The sequence below is a fragment of the Ipomoea nil genome, unplaced genomic scaffold (genome assembly GCF_001879475.1).
Source record: "Ipomoea nil cultivar Tokyo-kokei standard unplaced genomic scaffold, Asagao_1.1 scaffold0103, whole genome shotgun sequence".
NCBI lineage: Eukaryota > Viridiplantae > Streptophyta > Magnoliopsida > Solanales > Convolvulaceae > Ipomoea > Ipomoea nil.
In genome coordinates this window covers 55,505-78,658 of record NW_017616531.1, presented here as the reverse complement: position 1 = coordinate 78,658, position 23,154 = coordinate 55,505, and the positions used below count along the sequence as shown (strand labels likewise).

Below are 23,154 nucleotides of genomic sequence, written 5' to 3'. Positions count from 1 at the left end.
AACATTTTCGCACTTAATCCCATAGTCCAATAATTGTTGCTTCATCCACAAGATTTGTGCACAACAACTCCCAGCTGTAATATATTCGGCTTCGGCAGTGCTCGTAGCTATGGAGTTTTGCTTTTTGCTGAACCAAGAGACCAATCTTCCCCCTAAGAACTGGCATGTCCCTGAGGTACTTTTTCGGTCTATTTTACAACCTGCAAAATCTGCATCTGAATAACCAGTTAGTGTAAAATCTCCTTCTTTGGGATACCATAATCCCACATTGATTGTTCCTTTGAGATATCGAATTATCTTCTAGGTTGCAATCAGATGACTTTCTTTGGGCTTTGATTGAAATCTTGCACATACGCCAACCGAGTAGGATATGTCCGGTCTGCTTGCGGTTAAGTATAGTAACGATCCAATCATCCCTCGATACATCGTTTGATCGACGTATTTTCCTTCATCATCTTTATCCAATTTTTGAGATGTACTCATGGGAATTTTGACTGAGGATTTTCCATCTATTCCAAATTTCTTGATAAGATCTCTTGTGTACTTGGCTTGATTTATGAAAATTCCTTCTCCAAGTTGCTTGACTTGCAGTCCCAAAAAGTAATTTAATTCTCCCATCATACTCATCTCGAACCTGTTCTGCATGAGCTTAGAAAATTTCTCACATAAAGATTTATCAGTACTTCCAAAGATAATATCATCAACATAAATTTGTACTAATAAAATGTGATTATTTTCTTGAATTCTAAAGAGGGTTTTATTGACTAGACCTTTGGTGAATCCACAACTAATTAAGAACATTGACAAGGTGTCGTACCAAGCTCGCGGAGCTTGTTTTAACCCATACAATGCCTTCTTTAATTTGTAGACTTGATCACCAACGTCTTTTACCTCAAAACCGGGTGGTTGTTCGACGTAAACTTCTTCTTCAAGTAAGCCATTAAGAAATGCGCTCTTTACGTCCATTTGATATACCACGAAATTCTTATGCGCTGCATATGCTAGGAATATCCGAATTGCTTCGAGTCATGCGACGGGGGCGAATGTCTCATCAAAATCAATGCCTTCTTCTTGTGAATACCCCTTCGCAACTAATCTTGCTTTATTCCTAACAATGACGCCGTCTTGGTTTGCTTTGTTCCTAAAGACCCATTTAGTGCCAATTACATTTTGGTGCGTTGGTCTTGGAACAAGTTTCCATACGTCGTTGCGCTTGAATTGATCTAATTCCTCTTGCATGGCATCTATCCAACTTGGATCGGCTAAAGCTTCATCAATTTCTTTTGGCTCCAGTTGTGATAGAAAACATGAGAACATTGCGTCTTGTTGTTGATTCCTAGTAGATGATCGCGTTTTCACTCCGTCACTTGGATTTCCAATGACTAAGTCATGTGTGTGACTTCTTAGCCATTTCCGATTTGGTTGAAAATTCGTTGGATTCTCAGAGTTTCCTTCTTGATGTGATTCCACTTGTTGTGTATTATCGACGGATGCTTCTTCGATTTCAACTACTGGAATTTCTTCTTGTTGAAATTCAGTTGGAGGCATGCGTGACATTTCGAGTATCTCATTTGATATTGCTTCAAATTGGTGAATACCCATATCACTTGATTCTTCTACTTCCTGCAACACATTATCTTCGAAATTGTCATTAGAAGTAATTAAATCACGATTACCTTCATCATTTTTGCCATTATTGCCGTGATTTTCATCGAACACAACGTGAATCGATTCCTCTACCACCATTGTTGATTTGTTGAATATTCTATATGCCTTGCTGGTAGATGAATATCCCAAGAATATTCCTTCGTCCGCTCGCTCGTCAAAGGTCTTTAATTGAGACTTTCCATTAACAAGTACAAAACATTTACAACCAAATGTATGAAAGTAGGTGAGATTGGGTTTTCTCCCTTTCCATAATTCATAAGGTGTTTTGTTATAAGACTTGTGGATTAGACTGCGATTTTGAGTATAGCACGCCGTGTTAATTGCTTCTGCCCAAAATCTTTTTGGTAGTCCGGCGGCCGTTATCATGACTCGTGCGGCTTCCTTGAGTGTTCGATTTCTTCTTTCAGCTACACCATTTTGTTGCGGCGTTCGTGCGGCAGATAATTGATGTAAAATTCCTTGTGAATTGCAATAAGATTGAATCACTCTGTTCACAAACTCTGTTCCTCGATCGGTTCGTATTGTTGCAATCTTCATGTCTTTTTCGACTTGCAGTAGCTTCAATAGCTCTGGAAACTTTGATAAGACTTCATCCTTTTTCTTGATGAATATTGTCCATGTGTACCTAGAAAAATCATCAACAACAACCAAAGTATATTTCTTACCACTTATACTTACTGGGTCTACTGGACCAAATAAATCCATGTGCAGTAGACTTAAGGGTCTTGATGTTGACTCTTGAGCTTTGACTTTGAATGATGCTTTGATTTGTTTTCCTTTCTGGCATGCATCACAAATTTGATTTTTCTTGAACACAATGTTGGGTAGTCCTTCGACTAGATTATTTCTTGCAAGCTTGTTGATGGTTTTGAAATTCAAATGATTTAGCCTTCTGTGCCATTCCCAACAAGCTTCATTCGAATTATTTGCCATCAAGCATACGGATTCCTTCGTTGTACTCCAATCCACAACATACATGTTTTTCTTTCTTGATCCGGCGAGTACGATTTCATTCGTAGATTCGTCCTTGACTTGACATTTGCCTTTGTAAAATTCTACGAGATATCCTTTGTCGCAAAATTGACTTGTACTAAACAAGTTAAATTTTAATCCTTCGACATAAGATACGTCATCAATTCGTAGACCATTTTTCACAATTGTGCCAGTTCCTTTTGTCATTCCATATCGATCGTTTCCACCGAACACTACTTTTGGTCCTTCGATACTTTTGAACTCAACTAGACTGGCTTTATTGCCGGTCATATGTCGAGAGCAACCGCTGTCGAAATACCAAACTTCCTGCAAGAAAGATTAATTAATTTTAGGTACCCATGCTTGATTGGGTCCTTTTGTGTTAGTAATTTTTGGCATCCAAATCCACCTAGATCCCACTCATCCAAGAATAGGTGATCTGTAACCATTAAAAACATTATAATCACAGCGCACTTTCGAATAATGATTCGATGCGGGTTGGGAAGCTGATAGTTGCTTGATTCTATGAAATAGAGCAAATCTAGACTTGGTCCATGGTTTGTCGTCAAGCGACCAATCTTGTTCTGAGGGATATAATCTCACAGCCCCAATTCTCGGAATTCTTCCCATATTCCTATGAGGTTTTGTTGCACTTGACTCGTTGGCTCTCTTTGGAGATACAAATTTTTGCCTTTTAAAATTTTGTTGCCTATCCAAGATATTAGATTTTTGATTCGGCCTTGCAACATTTTTCTGGGCATTAATTTGATTACCAACTCCTTGTCTCATTGTGCTATACTGACTTTTCACAAATTTTACCACTGGAACTTTATTAATTAAAGTAGTAGTAGAATTAGTCAGTTTCACAGGGGTTTGAGAACATGATGGATCGTAGCCTAATCCGGCTTTATCTCCAGCGGGTTTCTGCATGTTTACCATTTTATCCATTATTTTGGATGAATTTGTAAATGATGCGATTACTTCCCGAAGGTTATGTTCTCGAACCTCTCTAGCTTTGCACTCTTCTTGAAGTCGAGCATTTTCGGCTTTCAAATTACTCATTTCATTTAGAGCATTTTGCAATTTTTGTGACATTTCTTCATTTTCAAGAATTAACGTATTATTGCGCTCTTTGATTTGAGTATGAGTGGCCATGACTTTTTGACAATCTTCCATAAGACTTTGAAATGATTCTTGAGTCTGGAAAGAAGTGTCAACTGAACTAAAAGAACTAAAAGAGCTAGAAGATACCTCTTCGTCGATTTCACGCGCCATATAGCATTCCTCATGTTCGGATGTCTTGCCCATTAGACATAGTAGCGCTGTATCTTCTTGTGATGAATCACTCTCGTCACAAGATGATTCTTCGGATTCACTTGCTTCTAACGGATCGCTTATTAGTGCCTTCCGTTTGCCCTTTTTGAATTTCTTCTCTTTGGATTTGTATTCCACTTGTGGAGAAGTATTCGAATTTTTGTCCGCCTTGGGGTGTGGACATTCGGCCATAAAATGTCCAGGCTTTCTACAATTGTAACACACGTTTGTGTTATCTTCGACCGGTTCCCTTCTTGATCTTCTATTTTCTCGAAAGAAATTTCCTTGTTGTGATCCTTTGTTCTTTCGCATGAACTTCTTGAATTTCCTAACAAATAGAGAAAATTGTTCGTCAGATAAAAAATCATTATTTCCTACTGACCTTGATGTTGAGGGTTGTTCGGCCATCAATGCGGATGTTCGTTCATCACGTTCTTCTTCGACTCGTGTCTTCATTTCGAACTCATACGCCTTAAGATCACTAAAGAGTTTATCCGTAGATAATGTCCTTAGATCTCTATGATCGCGCAATGCGGTCACCTTCATATCCCAATTTGTAGGTAGTCCGCGTAACACTTTGAGCGATATTTCTTTCTGGGTAATGGTCTTTCCCAGATCCGTGATTTCTCTAAGAATTTTGATCAATCGAGCTTCCATGTCGGTGATGCTTTCGTTCGGTAGCATTTTGAAATCTTCGAATCTCTTCATGGCAATGGTTAGTTTGTTGTCTTTTTCTTGTTCATCGCCTTCACCGATTCCGATAAGTGTATCCCATATTTCTTTTGTTGTGGTGCACTTTCGAATCTTTGGGAATATGGTGTCATCGACCGCTTTGAACAAAATATCTTTGGCAATGTTGTCCAAATTATTTCGCCCTCTATCTTCCTTTGTCCACTCCATTTTTGGCTTTGGAATATATCGTGGAGCATTTGGAGTTAGTGCGGCGGCAGTGTTAACTTCCATAATTTGGATAGGCCCATTTGCGATGACTTCCCACATTTCGTCATTTAAAGCAGATAAGTGCACCTGCATACGCATTTTCCAATCATCAAATTTATCAAGTGAGAAAAGTAAATTTTGAGCAAGAGCCATATCTCTCTTCATCATGAAGATTTTGAGATCTATCTAGCAGTCAAAATTGACTCAAATAGACAACCGCTCTGATACCACATGTTGGTCCCGAAAGGGTGGCGAGAAGTCTAGAGGGGGGGGGGTGAATAGACTTCTCTAACTTTTCAAACTTTCTTCGAAAACATACAAGGCAAATAATACTTTGGTAATTTCAACTCTAAGTAACAAGCATTAGCAAGATAAGCAACTTAGAGTGTGCAGCGGAATAAGTAGCGGTAAAGTGTTATGCTTATAAGTGCGGTGCTCAAAGAGATATTCTAAACATGCAACACGTTAGAAACACTTGATATGATTCAAAGATGATGTACGTAAAGTTTGGCTTGCATGCAAACGTGGGAACTATCAAACCCAGACAGATAAAGATAAGCGATAAATCGTAATCGGGTTAGTTCGCAGTTAGAATAAGCATGCACAAAGTATATGAGCAGTAAGTAAATAGAGAGAGAGATTTATAGTGGTTCAGAGGTGGTGTAATCCTCCTAGTCCACTCTTCTCCTTTCACTTCAAGGAGGAAATTCACTATTCTTCGATCACCCAGATACAATAATGAATAAGTGTCCACCGACACTTCTCCGAGTGCTTCGCACAAAGCTACACTCCTCCAAGGTTTTTCGCAAGCTCCTCTTGTTACTCCGCCTTCCCGAGTACTTCGCACCAAGCTGTACTCCTACACCACGAGAACTACGCACAAAGCTACGTCCTCCAAGGGTTTTCACAAGCTCCTCTTGTTACTCTGCCCTTCACCATGAGTGCTACGCACAAAGCTACACTCAACCAGGGTTTTTCACTCTCTCTAGTTACTCCGCCCTCTTTCTACACTCAGTAGAGAATATTACAAAGAAATAAAATTTCTCTCTCGCTCAGACTTGAATTTTATTCTATGAAGCTCTGTTTTCCCCCTTTTCGTCTAATAAAGAAAATATAGCTTGTATCTTTTGCTTGTATGTTTTAGCCGTTGTTCAAGTTGTTGAACTGCTTAATCGCTTGGGGTTTTTCTTGCTGAACTCTTCTTTTTCTTCTCTCCTCTTTTTGTCTTCAAGTCTGCTTGGACAATTTATAGCTAGTGAAAGCTATTTGCCCGTTGATCAATTTTCGATCTCGATCGTCCATTTTGAATTGTAGTTGATCAAAAGATATTGTCAACTTGATATGAAATATTAGGTAGATGTCATTTCTCCTTTTGTCAGATGATTTGAATAATTTTCCCGTTGTCGTGTCTTGAATTTTGTAGCCTCCAAAATTTGAATAAGTTCGGCGCGGCAAGCTTGATATTTCTTGTCCTTCATAAATGTTCTGACATGTCAAGTTGATCAAATAATTTATCTGCTGATTCTTGCTTGAGTATAAAAGAATTTCTCCGCGAATTAGCCTTCTTCGAGCGTCTCTGGTTCTACCGTAAAAACTTGATGTTCAGATGAAAATATATCAGATATTTTCTCCTTCATGATCCTTGTAAAATAACATACTGGAACCTCTGTAAAAACTTCACAGTTGTTCATGGTGAGATGCTCTGTTTCGAATTTAAGCTTGGTCCACCATACTTGGTGCGTTTCTCCATATGGTGCATGGCTTTTGTGAGACTTGTGCATTTTACTTAGTCTCCATATTCTTAGCTAGTCTTTCATACGGTTTGGTATACTTTGAGCTAGTCTCCCATACTGTCCAAGCTAGTCTCCCATACGGTTATACGGTCCAAGCTAGTCTCCCAAGCTTAAAAACGCTTCACTTGAGATTCAAACTTAGGATCATTTGGCATAACTCACACGCGTTTCTTCCAACTCCTCTAGCATGGTTCTTGGTAACTTATCCGCAACTTAATTGTGTTAAGCTATAATCCCGCTTAACATCTAAAATCAATATGTGATTTTCCAGACTTGTACATGGGTTGCATGATATGGGTGCACCATACTCCGTAGACTCAAACTGACTCAAATAGAATAAAAATGGGGACTACTTGATTTTTCAAAAATACATTCGGCTCATCAAAATTTACAATATATTCCTAACATATTCGTTGTAATTTTTCTACCCAACTTGTATCAATTTTCAAATCCTGCGCAGCTAGCAATTTAACATTCAACATTCAACATCAACTAATTCATTAAACTAATTCAAACTATTAAACATGAAACTAATATAAAGAACTCAATTCATTAAGCTAATTCAAACTAGTAAATATAAAACTTATATAAATACCACAATTCAACAAAACTACTAAACATTAAGCCAATAAACATAAACTACTTTTAAACGTAAAGTATCAACTAAGAAGCGTTTTATTAACCCATTCATCAATAAGAAACTTAGACCATTTGTCTCTAACTTCTTCAATCTCTTGTTTGTTGTAGGGAAATCTTCCTTGTCTTTCCAAAGCCTACAAAGTTCAAAAGAAATAAAATTAATAAATAAGCAAGTATTGTTAAACATTTGAAGAAAAAAGATATATTATGAAATTACTTTCCTTATCCATTCCTTTGTTTAGGTTGTTGGAAACAATTTCCAACATGAACTTCATCACATAATAACCACATTCAGTGGTTCCTTTTTGTATAGCACACTACATTGAATTACAATAAAATTAAAATAAATTAATAAAAAATAATAAGTTTGCATTTTTTACAAAGTAAATGAAGTACTTACCGAACATATAGTCCATTTTGGTGGACAATTTTGTTTCTTTCCACTCATCATGTTTGTTGCAGTCATACACCTATTAATATAAGACATAGAATATATATAAATACTTGGCATCACTAGTTTAATGATAACTACTGATTAATTATATGAATTTACATACGTTTCCATTATATGTTTAATGTCTTCACGCGGCCTATGACCAAGTGAATCAAACCAAAAAATTTCATTTAGTCGAGGACAAAGTCATTCTCAATGTTAAGCTTGAAGGAGTAAAGTGAGTTCTCTTAATTTAGTCTTTAAAAAAAAAAAAAAAAAAAAAAAAAAACTATATTGTACTCAGAAAATATTTGAGCTGTTTTGAAAAAAAAAAAAATCAGACTGTATTATCATCATTTGCAAGCAGTGAATGTTAATTATATTTAATTTGAAAATTAAATAAATGAACAAAAATCAATCAGAAAATATTACAGACTGAACTTGAGTAATAAAAGCCTAATGATGTACCTGGTGTCCATATTTGCAGTGATCCACAATGAAGGATAAGTTTTGATCTTACCTTGAAAGATTGTTTTCTTAGATACAGGTATAAGTTTACAAGCCTACAGGTAATAAGCTTAAATCTTATTACACAGCCTTACTGTCAAGGTTAGTCTGATAGCTCTTATAAAATTATTTGTAAGGAAATTCATATATATATCTATTTATTACTGTATATGAAATATTAAAAATCTAGGAACACATGCAGTGTCGAGTAATACTTACAGACAAACAATTGAGATGCTTTCTTCCAATACTTCAAATATGCCCATAATTGAGGTTAATGATAATACATAAAAAAACACAATTTACAAAATCAGCTGTGATAGGAAGGAAAAGGAAACAACCTTCAGAACAATGGTACCAACTCTTCATCTTTTCTTTAATATTAGGGACCGATGTGTACAGTTTATCATTTTGCATATATGTTATTGTTAAATACATGTAATACGAAACTAACCAGAAGGCTGATGTTACTGTAAACCATACGTCTCATATGTCTGCGAACACAACAACAAACTGTTATATGGATTACCCTCTTCAGAAACCAAAACCATAGAGGTATGTATATATGCACTATTAATTTCTAAAAATATTTCTTAATGCATATGTGTTGCACCAACAGTAGGTCTTTCACATCTTTGAAAGAAAACCCAGATTTGTTATTGTATGGTTGTGGGTTGCTCACAGACAATGGAAGTAACATAGATCAAGGTAAAGAGTTATAGTTTTTGTTGTTAAGAATATAAATGTAATGTAATCCTAATTTTACATCAGAATAAAACTGTTGGTTACAATATTTTGTTTGTTTTAATGTTTAGATGCATTGTAGTTTCACACTTAGTTACAAATTTTTGTATTTTTTACTGTACTACATTAAATTTGTAAGTGTAATTAACTATCCTCCTCAACATTACCTCACATAGCATTAATTTTTAAAACTTGGGTAAAAATTACTTCTAATACAATGAACTGGATCTTGGTTTCACAGAAATGAATTGTTTGGTTTCAAATATGCTAATGTATGCTACCAAATTTAAGGACAAGACATTGTAGGTAATTATAGCAAGACATTGCAATCTGGATATTCACAAGTGGCAAGGAATGCAGAGCTGGAAATCAAGTAAACAGATGCAACATGGGTGGTTTATTTAGCTGTACTTATAAGAAAAAATGAATACATTTCAAGTCAGAACATGGTTCATGTATTTCAAATCTCTGAATATCAAAATTTCACAATGTGAAATTTAACTTTGTGATTCAAAAGGCATAGTAAAAACAGTATATTAACTCTAATTTACGTATTAATAACTTACCTAATTGTAATAGATGAAAACTTACTTTTGCAGTGTAAGAATTCCCTTTACGGTTATTTCATGCAATAGTTCACTCAAAACAATAATTAAGCTCTATAGGACAAATCAAAATACTAACTACATACCATCAAATTAAAGTTAAAAAATAAAAAAATAATAATAATAAATTGAGGTGTGTAAGAATTCTCTGCTGCTGCAATAACCATTCAAAAACTTTACTAAGCTCATCAAGTGAATATATGATACTTACTTTTTGATAGTGATGCAAAGTAGATAAGAAACTTAAAATTAAATTTAAAGCTAAGAAAAATAAAATTAAACCAATGAAAATCTAAAACTAGGTAAGAAACTTAACATGGATTTGAATGTCACCAAGTCAGTATAAAAGTGAATGTAGTGATTGGGATCCATATAAGGAGCATTGAGGTTAATGATAATACATAAAAAACACAATTTACAAAATCAGCTGTGATAGGAAGGAAAAGGAAACAACCTTTAGAACACTGGTACCAACTCTTCATCTTTTCTTTAATATTAGGGACCGATGTGTACAGTTTATCATTTTGCATATATGTTATTGTTAAATACATATAATACGAATCGAACCAGAAGGCTGATGTTACTGTAAACCATACGTCTCATATGCCTGCGAACACAACAAAAAACTGTTATATGGATTACCCTCTTCAGAAACCAAAACCATAGAGCACTGCGTAGATAACATAGCAATGAATCACAAAACAACGTATAAGGCAAACTAAAATGTTTAGATACAGGGCAAAAAATTTAGAAAAATCGTGTTATATAAGGGGTAGTAAGCAGAGAAATACACGAAGACATAACATACCTACTATAAACACAAATTAAGATGGGTCTTAGTAATAGCCTACATGTTCAGAATAGAGATGAAATTTTTTTGAATCAAGGAACAGAATCATTTAAACCCGTTTGTTAAATAGAAAGTTTACTTATAAAAAAAAATCAAACAACAAAATGAAAGTATTTTGCTTCAAATTTGACTTTAGAACTGCGAATCCACCTAATAGATTACAAGATAATGCACATACTAACATAAGAATACAAAATTGGATGTCAAAATCGTCATGCATGTGATCTAGAAAGAAGGATTTCATCAAATATATACTTTAATGCGACTTAGTAAGTAAACAAACCCTTAATAGTTAGGGTTCACTGTATCTACTCAATTTCTTAAGAATTGTATGATAGAATTGGAATTAAGTGAGAGATATACTAGAAAACATACCAGAATAGGAAATTTAACTATGAAATTGACAGATACGGCTAGAATGTACAGATCTAAAATGGGGATTGTAGAAATAGACAAAGTAGGCCATACGGACATAAAATCGCTAAGAAGAAGAACCCGCCATAGGATCATCTACCAGCTGAAGTATACAAACGAATTTGCTAGGTAAAATAGTAGATGGTATGACCTTGTGTAGAACCTCTAGCACACCGAAGAAGACAGCGAGAAAGTTCTGGAAATGGAGTCAGTAGCCGTATAAAATTGCCAATTTAGATATTAGAGGGCTGTGAGGGTATTTTCGTAAATTTGATTCACTAAGCAATAATAATGTTAAATTATTTGTGTGTTAATTAATATATTAATAACTATATTATGTGTGTAAATTTCCATAACAAGCAATAATATTATTATTCTATTATTAGTGTGTTAATATATTAATATTAATACTATGTTCAAATTAATATTTTGAACAAATTAGTATACTATGTTTAATATATTAATATTAATAGTATATAAGTAGTGGATAAGTGGACTAAGCTATATAATTATTATTATTATTATTATTATTATTATTATTATTATTGTTAATAATAATATCAATATATTAGGATTAATAATAACATTAATATATTTTCTTTAAAAAATTATGTATTTTTTTTAGAAGAGACGGCCATGTGCAGTATTTGTACGCACCGCAATTAAAACGGCGTCGTTTCTTTAAGTAAAGAAACGGCGCGCCGTTACTTTTAACGGAACACGCATTTTGTATATGTTAATAACCAACTGACACTACAGTATATCTAAACCGACATTGCCTCACGTATTATTTTTATATTATCAAATGAAACTTCAGTTATATCAAAATGATACTGTAGTTGTGGTGAAATGAAACTGAATAACATTTCACATATTTGAGTGTATATTGTACAATGGAGCTGTAATTATATCAAAATGATCATGTAGTTGTGTTTTAATAAAACTATAGTGTATATAAAATTAAATGAAATAACATTTTCACATATTTGAGTCTATAAATACCAAATGAAACTGTAGTTGTATGAAAATGAAATTGTAGTTGTGTTGAACCGAAACTACAGTGTATACAAAATGAAACTGAATAACAGAGTTACTTTTTGCGGAAGAGTGCGGAACGGCAGGAAACATATGTCGTTTCTTTTCATTAAACAAAACAGCGTCGTTTTGATCCGCGATACATAATTAATTATGCATCGCGGCGCACGATATAATTTGATGTATTTGTTATACTAATTTGATTTCTATGTGATACTTTAGTAGAACTTATACATTTTTATCTTTTAAGTAAAACTTTCTCATAAACGATTCTTATGTTAATATTCAATTAACTTAACTTAATAGTCTATAAATATTATCCGTGCAACGCACGGGACAATTACTAGTAATAATAACAAAAGAAATCCACCATTTCATGTTCATGTGGTGTTATTTCCGTCCATTATTATTATTATTATTATTAGCTGATCAATGAATATTTTGAGATACTTTCCTAAGACACTGCTAGAAATCAACAGATTTCCGACCACCCAAAAGTGGTCGGAAATAGCATAAATTCGGTCAGAAATAATGTTGCCGACCACTTTCCCGATCAAATTGGGTATCCGGAAAACGCCCCGTCGCTATAGCGACCACTTTTATAAAGTCGTCGGAAAAGAACTACCAGCAAAACAATCGAATGGATACCGGTTTTCCGACCACCGGTGGTCGGAAACATCACCAATTAAATATTATAGTAAGGTTATTTCCGACCACCTTTGGTGGTCGGAATTAGTTAAGTAAAAATAAAAAAAAATAATTTACTGCTGTAAAATTTAATACAAATTATCCTCAAATAGTTTCATAACAACATTTTACTTCAATTTATTACTCATTGTCAATTATATAATACAAAGAAGGGGTTCAAAGCCTCAAAAACAACAAATGGCATACAAGTTCTGCAAGGTCAGTTCTGACTATTTCCTTTTTAATGGCCGCTACAGCTGAAGTCGATTTCATACTCAGCATCGGATACATTACACATACACCAACATCAAATCCTTACCTAAGATATTCTATCATAGTCACTTGCCTGCTAAACACAAAGCATATTTTAGTAATCCATCAAAACCTAATACAAACTAAAGTTCATTTAATTTTTCTTCTATTGAATATGAACAAGAGATAAACACGTACCTAGAACCTGCTATTGTAATGCCATAATTCTTGTACAACAGATTACACAAGTAAACACATACCTAGAACATGTCATTGTAATGCCATAATTCTAGCAGATTACACAAGTCAGGGATTTTGGCAAAAGTTTGGAAAAATATTGCAAGAGTAAAATAGAAACCAAAAGATCATAACAACTATTCATCATAGATAATGCAGGAGTAATAACCTTTCAAAACACCACACAATATCCCGGGCACATAGAGCACTCAGAACAATGCATAGGGAGCACCATAATAGAATTACATATGACCTTCATTTTATTTGCATGTAAATATTACTAGTCTTAGAAGCAAAAATCAATTACAATAAACATCAAATCCTTACCTATGATATTCATCATATTCAAAATTATAGCCAATTGCCTGCCAAACACAAAACACATTTTAGTAATCCATCAAAACCTAATACAAACTAAGGTTCATTTAATTTTTCTTCTATTGAATATAAACAAGAGATAAACATATACCTAGAACCTGCTATTGTAATGCCATAATTCTTGTACAGCAGATTACACAAGTAAACACATACCTAGAACATGTCATTGTAATGCCATAATTCTTGTACAACAGATTACACAAGTCCGGAATTTTGGCAAAAGTTTGGAAAAACATTGCAAGAGTAAAATAGAAACCAAAATATCATAACAACTATTCATCATAGATAATGCAGGAGTAATAACCTTTCAAAACACCACACAATATCCCGGGCACATAGAGCACTCAGAACAATGCATAGGGAGCACCATAATAGAATTACATATGACCTTCATTTTATTTGCATGTAAATATTACTAGTCTTAGAAGCAAAAATCAATTACAGTAAACATCAAATCCTTACTTATGATATTAATTATATTCAAAATTATAGCCAATTGCCTGCTAAACACAAAGCATATTTAGTAATCTATCAAAACCTAATACAAACTATGGTTCATTTCTGAAGTAGTGGACCAAAAGTATAAAGCTTTTAAAATACCTCCTATGTTCTTGTCACAAGCTGGAGCCAAACCAGCACTCAGGGGATAAAGAGTAACATCTAAATCTGCAGATCCATGATGCAAGTAAAAAATCTGCAGATTTTATAATTCATACCAGTTCCTAATGATTCACAAATCTTTCTTTTCCAGACAGCAACCACTAACCAGCAAGTCAATTTTAATTAAACAATAACAATTCTAGATAATAAATCATCTATTAATCCTAAAGAAATCAAGAAATATAAAATTTACTGTCACAATACTTGAAAATTTCAAATTTACAACTTTCAATTATGGAAAATTAAACAATAAATAGAATTAGGAATTTAGGGATTAGGGTTTAACCTTCGTAGCTGCGCACATCCCCAATTCTCTCTAGCAGCTGAAAGAATAGCTCTCCTTGCGTCAAACCCAGAAGTCCAGTTCGACCTTGCACGTCCCCCATTCGGAATTCTCTCTTTGCCGACAAATTGACTTTAATTGATTAAGAAGAAAGTGTGCTCCATAATATGAATTAATAATTATAACACACATAAATAATATACAATAATCACACTACTCACTCACCTGAGTCCTCGCTGCCCTCACTGGAGTCGTCGATGTGTCGCCAACGGTCACCGGAGTAGCTGATGTCGCAGGACGCTGCTTCTGAAGCCCTTTCGCAGTACGTTGTTGAAGAAGGAGCTGGATGGCCGGATCTACGCCAAAAGCCGAAGCCGCAGTTTGATTTGGCCAAAGATCTCGCTAGATCTATGTCAAAAGCCACAAAGCCGTATCTGCTGCCGTCACCCACAAGAAGCCCGTCGATCTGTACCGTCGTCAACAAAGAGAAGTCATCGAACTGCTGCCATCGCCAACGCACCGTTGCTGTGGAGGAGAGATGTGGGTGTGACAGAGTGAAATAGAAAGAGGGTTCGGCTGATGAGGACCTGAGGGGCGGCGAGAGATATGTAGTCCAGATTGAAAACCAATTTTGGCTAAAGAGCGGGTAACCCAAAACCATTACCGCCAAGTTTATATTTGGTATAAATTGTAATTTTTTGTCCAATTCATTTTAATTTTGAGTTAAATTTAAGTTTAATACATGAACACTTTTAGTATTAAAATACACTATTAATTAAAATATTATAATTTATAAAATAATTTAGTTACCTTTATAAATTTTGTAGGAATTTATATATATATATATATATATATATATATATATATATATATATATATATATATTATGTAAATTACAAACTCTGACTAATTATAAAATATAATAATAATTAATTGGTTTGCATTATTATGGAATAATATGCATTTCGTGGATGTAGTGAAATGTATAATTTCATATCTATTTTCAGTGTAGGTTCTACAACTAAAAGTCATGGAGATGGTGCAACACTACAACTATATGTTTGATGCTTAACACAATAGTTATTGTTGCGCTGGTTAATTTGTTAGAATTGTCTAGGACAATAGAAAATATGATGGGATGGTTGAGTCATGTTATTTTGGCATATGTACAATCTTTGAAAAATCTCTTTACTACATTGATATTCTTTTAAGTGTGAAATCATTATGAAATTGTTCGAGACAAATGCTAAATCTATTTGTCAAGCAAATTTAAAAATTATAATTGTATAATTTATTTTTTATTTTTAATGTTTATCTTTAATATAATATTTATAAATAGTATAAATCTTGACATCTTTATTTTTTAATATTTATGAATATATAAATATTACTGGGAATTGTCGTTCCGGTAGAATTTTGTTTCTTTTTCGTTTTTAGCGGCGGTCAACAGTGATTTTCAGTGGTCAATGTTGGTTACTGGTAATTTAGGCTTATTTTAGTCAATAATACATTTCTCTAGCATATTTAATAAATTGTGAGTGATAATATAGTATGAACTTTTGTTAAGTTTTATAATGATGAATGTTTGTATTATGTGATAAAAATAATACACAGTACAATATACGATGATATACAATCAATTATGTCAATTTGATAGAAACAAAGTGATGTGTTGTAGAAAGGGCAATCATGGCCACTAGTGTATGAGACACCGTAGCAGTGTCAGAGATGGTTCACTCAAATGAAATAGCGGCAAAACCATTATGAATGGATGCCATGAGAAAACCTAGACTACTGATACCATATTAATGTTTGTATTATGTGATTAAAATAATATGTATTACAATACACGATGATCTACAATACATTATGTAGGATTATGAAACTCAATCGAACTAGGATTGTAAAGTCCTAACAAGAATAAACGTTTTAAAGATTTGAAGTTACAAAATGATTTATGTATTTATATGGAATGGGCACGGTCTTATTTTTCATAGCAAGAATGGTGAGATGGCATCTACTAGTAAACTCTATGCGTCGTGGTCAGTTGAAATTGAAAAAAAAAAAAAAGTATAAGTGAAATAATCAATGATAAAAAGATAAATCATGTAGCTTTCATATACCATTGGACCAAAACAAAAAAGGGTCGGTAAAAAGGTGGTCGGAAACAAGATTAATTGATATAATGTAAATTGCCAGAAGATATTTCCGACCACTCAGGTAGTCGGAAGTATATTCTAATTTAAAAAAAATTAAAATTTGCGGAATTTCCGACCACTATGTAAATTGTTGTCGGAAATACCGACCACATAGTAAAAGTGGTCGGAATGTCCGACCACTTTCCGGGCACTGTAACCCGTCGTCGGAAAACTAAAAAAAGGTCACTTTTTGCGACCAAAATTTCGGGTGGTCGGAAAAATGCTGATTTCTAGCCATGAGACACCGACTTCGCGAAATCTTAAGAAAATGGGAGACTAGATGATGGATAATATACTAGGTCTGGGCCATATGGACCGACCCAAGAAAAGCAACTGGATCGTGGAAGCCCAAAAAGGACGTACAAGACAGAGCAATCTAAGGGTTTGTCAAGGATTGGGCATGTTATTCCTAATATAATTATAATTGCACTCATTATTTATAGTATAATAGAATTAGGTCTCATTATGTAACTAAGACTCCCAATATGAGGCAGTCTAGAATTCTTATTTCTTGTAGGGCTCTAGGCCCAAAATATGTATAAATAGGTCTCTCACATAGATGAGAATGGACAACTTTCTCTATTCACGAGCAATACTCTTCAATACAAAGTTCCTATATTTTCTCCATATATTTCTCCTATATTTTTCCTATATTCTCGTTATTCTAACGATAGTGTTGGCCTGCCGTTGACTGTCCAAAAGTCATAAAACCAACACAATATAATGCCCTAGTAGTTTACTATCCTCTTTATTTTAAACCAATGCATCATTGAGAGAGGCTTTGCTGATATAGTCATATAGGACCTACTCAACATGGAGAATTTGGGCTGGTGGTCCTTAGGGAAGTCCTTAGCTCAATTGGTACTCTTCACAAACTCTACCACTTTTATCCAGTGTATGGTTCAATGATAATGGTAGAGCCAAGTATATAATCATTTCTGTGATATTATCCTCCAAGTGACACACAATCAAAGTTGTTTGTTTTGGAGAGTGGTGAAGCTTTAGAGGTCTTTGAAATGTGGTAACATGCAAAGAGAAATGGGTTCTGGAGAAATTGTGAATAGAGGAGCTTTGGGAGGAATTCAAGTGTGGAAATATTACAAGGGTTACAGTGCTAAAGAGGCAAGACCTTAGTTTCTCTCACATTGTTTTCTAGGATTACAGTGCTGAAGAGGCGGACCTTAGTTTCTCTCACATTGTTTTCTAATAACATTAAGTTGGAAATGTGTAAACTTGAAGAATTGGGCAAGTATGAAAGAGCAGTTCTACAACGATTTTCATCAAGTTTCAAATGAAGCAGTTCTACAACGATTTCAAAATATGAAAAAGCGTAAAGGAATATTATCCCCTAGTTCATCATAAATCTTGTATTGTAATTTATAATGTATTTTGTATTTCAATTATCTTTATTTGTATTTGAATCTTGTATTTGAACATTTTTAAATTTATTTTACGCCACTGTGTACGTTGTTCACTGCAGAAACAATTTTGGGAAGAAAGCAAACGTTAATCAAGTGTGACTACCTATGAAACCTAAATTAGTTTATTTTATAAATCATATCATATTTTACTCACATAATTACAGGGTAATTTTTTCAAAAAATTTGGATACTAAAATTAGTGATGACCTTCAAGAATAGGGATGAGATGGTAAAAATGAGAGTGCCTCATTGTAGTAACAGTCGCACCAGATGCGAGCATTGACCACTCCTCATATACCCTTAAAACTTGCCTGAAGGATCATGGTTGATAACTTGGTATCACGGTGTCTTTTATAGTAGCCATATCAAATTATGCCCGGGACCCGTGTCCACAATGCATTGTGGACACGAGTCCAAAACGACGTCGTTTAAAAAAAAAACGCGTCATTCCAGTTTTTAAAAAAAAAATAGATTTTGTCTCACCGTTAACAGCGTTATTCGTTTGTGCCATTATGAATGTACAGTTATGACATTATGAATGTAAGTTATAAAATTATAAACACAGAACTCTGACATTATGAACTTACAATTATGAACATATAGTGATAAAATTATGAACATAGAGCTCTAAAATTGTGAACATGGAGCTTCGAAAATTATGATTTTACAGTTATTGAATTATGAATGTACAGTTACGGAATTATGAATGTACAGTTATACAATTATGAATGTACAGTTATACAATTATGAATGTACAGTTATGGAATTATGAACACAGAGCTCTGACATTATGAACTTACAATATAAACATATAGTGATAAAATTATGAACATAAAGCTCTAAAATTATGAACATAGAACTTCGAAAATTATGAAGTTACAGTTATTGAATTATGAATGTACAGTTACGGAATTATGTATGTACAGTTATGGAAGTATGAATGTATAGTTATTGAATTATGAGCATAGAGCTCTGATATTATGAACTTACAATTATGAACATATACTCCTATAACAAAGTGGTCTAAAATTTAAAAAAATAAAAAATAAAAAAAAATGTTGAAGATTGTCACCCATGCTGGACATGGGTCCATAGCATAACAATTGCACCAATTCTATTGCTCACAAATCCGATGTGGGATGCTCAGAGGTCGACGCCGTATTGGGCCTTCTTGCCGTTAGGCCCAAGTCCATTTGCTATAACCCAATTTTGAACAGGAACGAGATCGGTCTATACAGTTATAGTGCACTCGTCCCATGGGAAGGGACACCATGTGTGGGAGGGTCTAGCTCTCGTCTCATGGGAAGGGACGCTTCTAAGGCGAAAAGAAAAAAAATGCAATCAACAACACAGTCAACGACATCAAAAAGTTTGGGCGAGCAAGTTGAAATACAAGTCAATGTGCAAAGGAAAAAATAAACTTCATAAAACAATATATGAAGGGACAAGAAGAAAGGCTGCAACAACAACAACAAACTGAGAAAAATAGACTTCTCATTCAGCTTATACAACTAAATACATCAAGTATGAATGAAACGCAAAAACAATTGTACGATAAGCAAATGAAGAAGTTTTTAGATGAGTAAGTATGGTGAAATTAATTTGTATGCATTGTATTTCTAAATCAATGAAATGTTATGTATTCTTTTAATATATTATTTTATTAAAAAAAATATGACATATTAAATAAAAAAAAAATTAATATGGCAAAATACAAAACAAATTAAACAAATAAAATAAAAGAAGTGATACAAAATTAAATAAACTAAAAAAAACAACAACAAAAAAAAAAGTACTGCAAGTTTGCAAGCAGTGCAAACTTGCAATCCTAATCACCATTAAAAAAAAAAAAAAAAAACATACATGGTAAGCTCCATGTCATCTTGCAAAGGTTGGGATTGCAAGGGTAATCCCAGCCTTATGAAGGCAAACTGTTTGCTTGTTTGACGCAGAGATTAGGTGGTGACGTCCGAGAAGGAAAACGCACACAATTCAACTATATAGGTTAGGTTTGCCTCTGAAAGTCTGAATATTAAAAGCATGATAGTATCCGGCAATAATGTGATTGGTGTTCAACCTAAACCTAACACTAATGGTTAAATTGTCACGGTCTTATACTGCATGCATTGGGGGCCTTTATACATTTGGGTGCTCTTTACCTATATTTTACTAGATTAGTTACGTTAGAGAGATATATGCATGGGTTAAAGCTGGTAAATTAATTTAAAAGACTTAAATTTATGTGGAAATCTTGCAGGCAGCTTAGATTAACAATTGATTGTTTATGCATATCCATAATGAATGCATTTACCCAAAACCCATAATACTTAGCTTATTGTGTAATTTAAGTTTATACTAGGTAGACTGCTGATCGAATTGATGGATGGCTTAATTGAGGCAACAAAAGATGGTTCAATAACATATATGGAGTACTGAAGATGAAAATGATGATAATGAAGAGGTATGGCAATTGGCATTATATACATCACTCATAACTTCTCTTTCTTCAATACAATTATATATGCGGTTGTTTTCGATCTGTAGTGGATTCATAGGACTACAATTAAAATCCCTGCCTGTTTTATAATCAAAGATACCGGATGGTTGTCATGGGAATCCAGGGCGGGGCCGGATTCATAACGGGAGATTCATCAACGACAATGTTGCACTTTGCCTTGCATTCGTCTCCGCTAACCTCAGAAATTGCTTTTTTTTATTCTCTCCTTTCTTCACTTGCTCTTAGTATTATGAACGAAACGAACGAACAGTTTTTCTAATTTTTTTTTTTTTATCCATGTATGGTACGTGACTTGGATACACGTTTGAGGAGGAATAAATGGATAATCTGTTCGTTCATTTCGTTCATAATACTAAGAGCAAGTGAAGAAAAGAGAGAATAAAAAAGGCAATACCTAAGGTCAGTGGAGACTTAAAATGCAAGGCAAAGTGGGACATTGCCATTGCTGTATCTCCCGTTACGATTCCAGGTCTCCAAGGCCACCCAAAAGTCGGGAATCCATCCTGCGGCTGTCTACTCGCCGGAACCGCCGGAGGTCCACTCGCCGGAACCGCCGGAGCCGCCGGAGGTCCACTCGATGCTCCTGGTCCACTGCAACATTTACACCGCCCACAAATAATTAAATAATTAATTAATGTCACCAAAAAAAAAAAAAAAGGGCTTGAGCTCATTCGACCAAAATAATTAAATAATTAATTACTATGCGTTAAAATTAAATTAATTAATCTTAATTACCTTGTGGTTGGAGGGCAGAATGTAATTTTATAATCGGCGCCTGAGCACGTAAACGTACTAGTGGCGTCATCGTAGCCGTAGCTATAAGACGTGGGGCATGCATTTATGAAGATTTGAGAGTACATCGACGGTTGACATGTCGAAGGTGAACCGTACGCGCCGCTGCAACAGTATTCCGGGTTGCCTAATGCGTCGCACGCGCTTCTGCATGCCAGCCCGTCTCCGGACCGGAGCTCCTTCGGGCAAATCCGGTTCACGTCCGCGGCGCAACCGGTTGACCCGCACGCTCCGGTCCCGCCAATGGCCTCTACTTGCATTGGCAAGTTGTACCCGTCCACCAGGCTGACGTCGTAGAAGTCCATATTATTAGCGCCCGATGACGCGATCGTGAACTCCGCCAGCGTCGCCGGAGGTGTTGCGCCGGCGCCATTGCATTCCACCTGATTGGACCGGCAGTCGCCGGTGGCGCAGCTTCCCACTCCACTTCCGGCGTCGAAATTACAGCCGGTTCTCCCCCAAATCCGGCCGGACCAACTCGACGTCCCCCGGAAACTCCGCCACGCCCCCGGCGCAAGCTCGAACCCGGTGGTATTCAATCCGGCACTGCCGGCATTGGCCAGAACTCCCGGCCATACCGTGTAACCGCATTGGTTGATCAACGTAAAAGTGGCTCCTCTAGCACCTGCGAAAACCCAAAAAGAACATATTTATCATCAACATCAGTCCAATGATGATCATAAATGTCCTAATCCCAGAATGTAACAATCTATTTACCTTGGACAATGAGGATGAAGAACAGCAGACAATAAGCAAAATTTGGTGACATTTTAAGCTACAGACGGATAGATAGTATGATGATCAAGAAAAGTTTATGGCCGGTGGTGAGAAGAAGAAGAAGAAGAAGAAGTAGTTTGAGAAGTTTGAGAAGTTTGAGAAGAAGAAGAAGAAGAAGAAGAAGAAGAAGAAGAAGTACGTAGTTTGAGAACTTTGAGAAGAAGAAGAAGTACGTAGTTTGAGAAGTTTGAAAAGTTTGAGAAGAGAATTGAAGAAGAATGATACATATATATAGAGAATCAAAATGCATGTAAAATCTAAAATAGGACTAATCACTTAATTCTATGATATGCTTATTCGAAATAATCATTTTATACAATGATCAAGAATAATGTGAATGGGAATGAAAATCTGTGAAAAAAAAAATGAAGAAAGAGAAGTGTTGAAATTAGGTTAGGCAATGCAATGAGAATGATTGTTTTTGTGTCAGACCCTAACAAATTAAAACCAACTCACCACTTCACTTGAAATTGCTATAAATTAAATAATAATAATAAATTTTCAAAAAATAATAATAATAATAATAATAATAATACTTTCAAAAATAATAATAATAATAATAATAATAATAATAAATAAATAAAAGTGATGCGTTACAATAGGCTAATAGATAGTATGATGATCAAAATCATTTTCTATTTCAATCTAAAATCATTTTCAATAATATTGAAATAAATATAAAATACACCGTAATACACTTATGTAAATAAAAATAATACACTGGTGTATTACACTTATGTAAATAAAAATAATACACTTCCAAATTTAAATGGTGGCTCAAATTTTAGAAGCATTAAATTTATCAAAATTAAGATTTCATACTTCCTATCCTAATAAATTTTAATTTAATTAAAATAACATAATATACCCATACCCTTAAAGATCATTTTACATATAATAAGCTAATAGTAAACATCTAATTTACCAAACACTTTTTTTTTTATAACCAGCTAATACAATCACCTATTAACTATTAGCTAACTCGATAGTAATCATTTGTAAAATCAATCCGTTAATTACATAGTGTTGTTAATGTCA

At 34.4% G+C, this 23,154-nt stretch overlaps 2 protein-coding genes across 2 annotated transcripts; both read right to left on the bottom strand.

The window, feature by feature from the left end:
* Positions 1 to 12,713: 12,713 nt before the first annotated feature.
* LOC109186458 lies at positions 12,714 to 15,071 on the bottom strand. The gene is made up of 4 exons (XM_019336481.1): positions 14,636 to 15,071; positions 14,414 to 14,542; positions 14,068 to 14,133; positions 12,714 to 13,454 (listed from the first exon to the last, which is right to left on the bottom strand). Exons 1-4 carry the CDS (start codon positions 15,069 to 15,071, stop codon positions 13,441 to 13,443), a joined length of 645 nt encoding a protein of 214 aa, XP_019192026.1. The 3' UTR covers positions 12,714 to 13,440.
* A 5,734-nt stretch (positions 15,072 to 20,805) lies between these two features.
* Positions 20,806 to 21,931, bottom strand: LOC109185586 (thaumatin-like protein 1). Its single transcript, XM_019335560.1, has 2 exons — positions 21,283 to 21,931; positions 20,806 to 21,138 (listed from the first exon to the last, which is right to left on the bottom strand). The coding sequence occupies exons 1-2, from the start codon at positions 21,642 to 21,644 to the stop codon at positions 20,892 to 20,894; spliced, it is 609 nt and encodes a 202-aa protein (XP_019191105.1). The 5' UTR covers positions 21,645 to 21,931; the 3' UTR covers positions 20,806 to 20,891.
* Between the last annotated feature and the right edge of the window lie 1,223 nt (positions 21,932 to 23,154).

Coding starts and splice junctions, on each gene's coding strand:
- LOC109186458 (XM_019336481.1), bottom strand. CDS start 15,071: ATGGTTTTGGGTTACCCGCTCTTTAGCCAAAATTGGTTTTCAATCTGG. Junction 14,543..14,635: donor TGAGGGCAGCGAGGACTCAG/GTGAGTGAGTAG, acceptor AATCAATTAAAG/TCAATTTGTCGGCAAAGAGA. Junction 14,134..14,413: donor GGATGTGCGCAGCTACGAAG/GTTAAACCCTAA, acceptor ATGGATCTGCAG/ATTTAGATGTTACTCTTTAT.
- LOC109185586 (XM_019335560.1), bottom strand. CDS start 21,644: ATGGACTTCTACGACGTCAGCCTGGTGGACGGGTACAACTTGCCAATG. Junction 21,139..21,282: donor TTCTGCCCTCCAACCACAAG/GTAATTAAGATT, acceptor TAAATGTTGCAG/TGGACCAGGAGCATCGAGTG.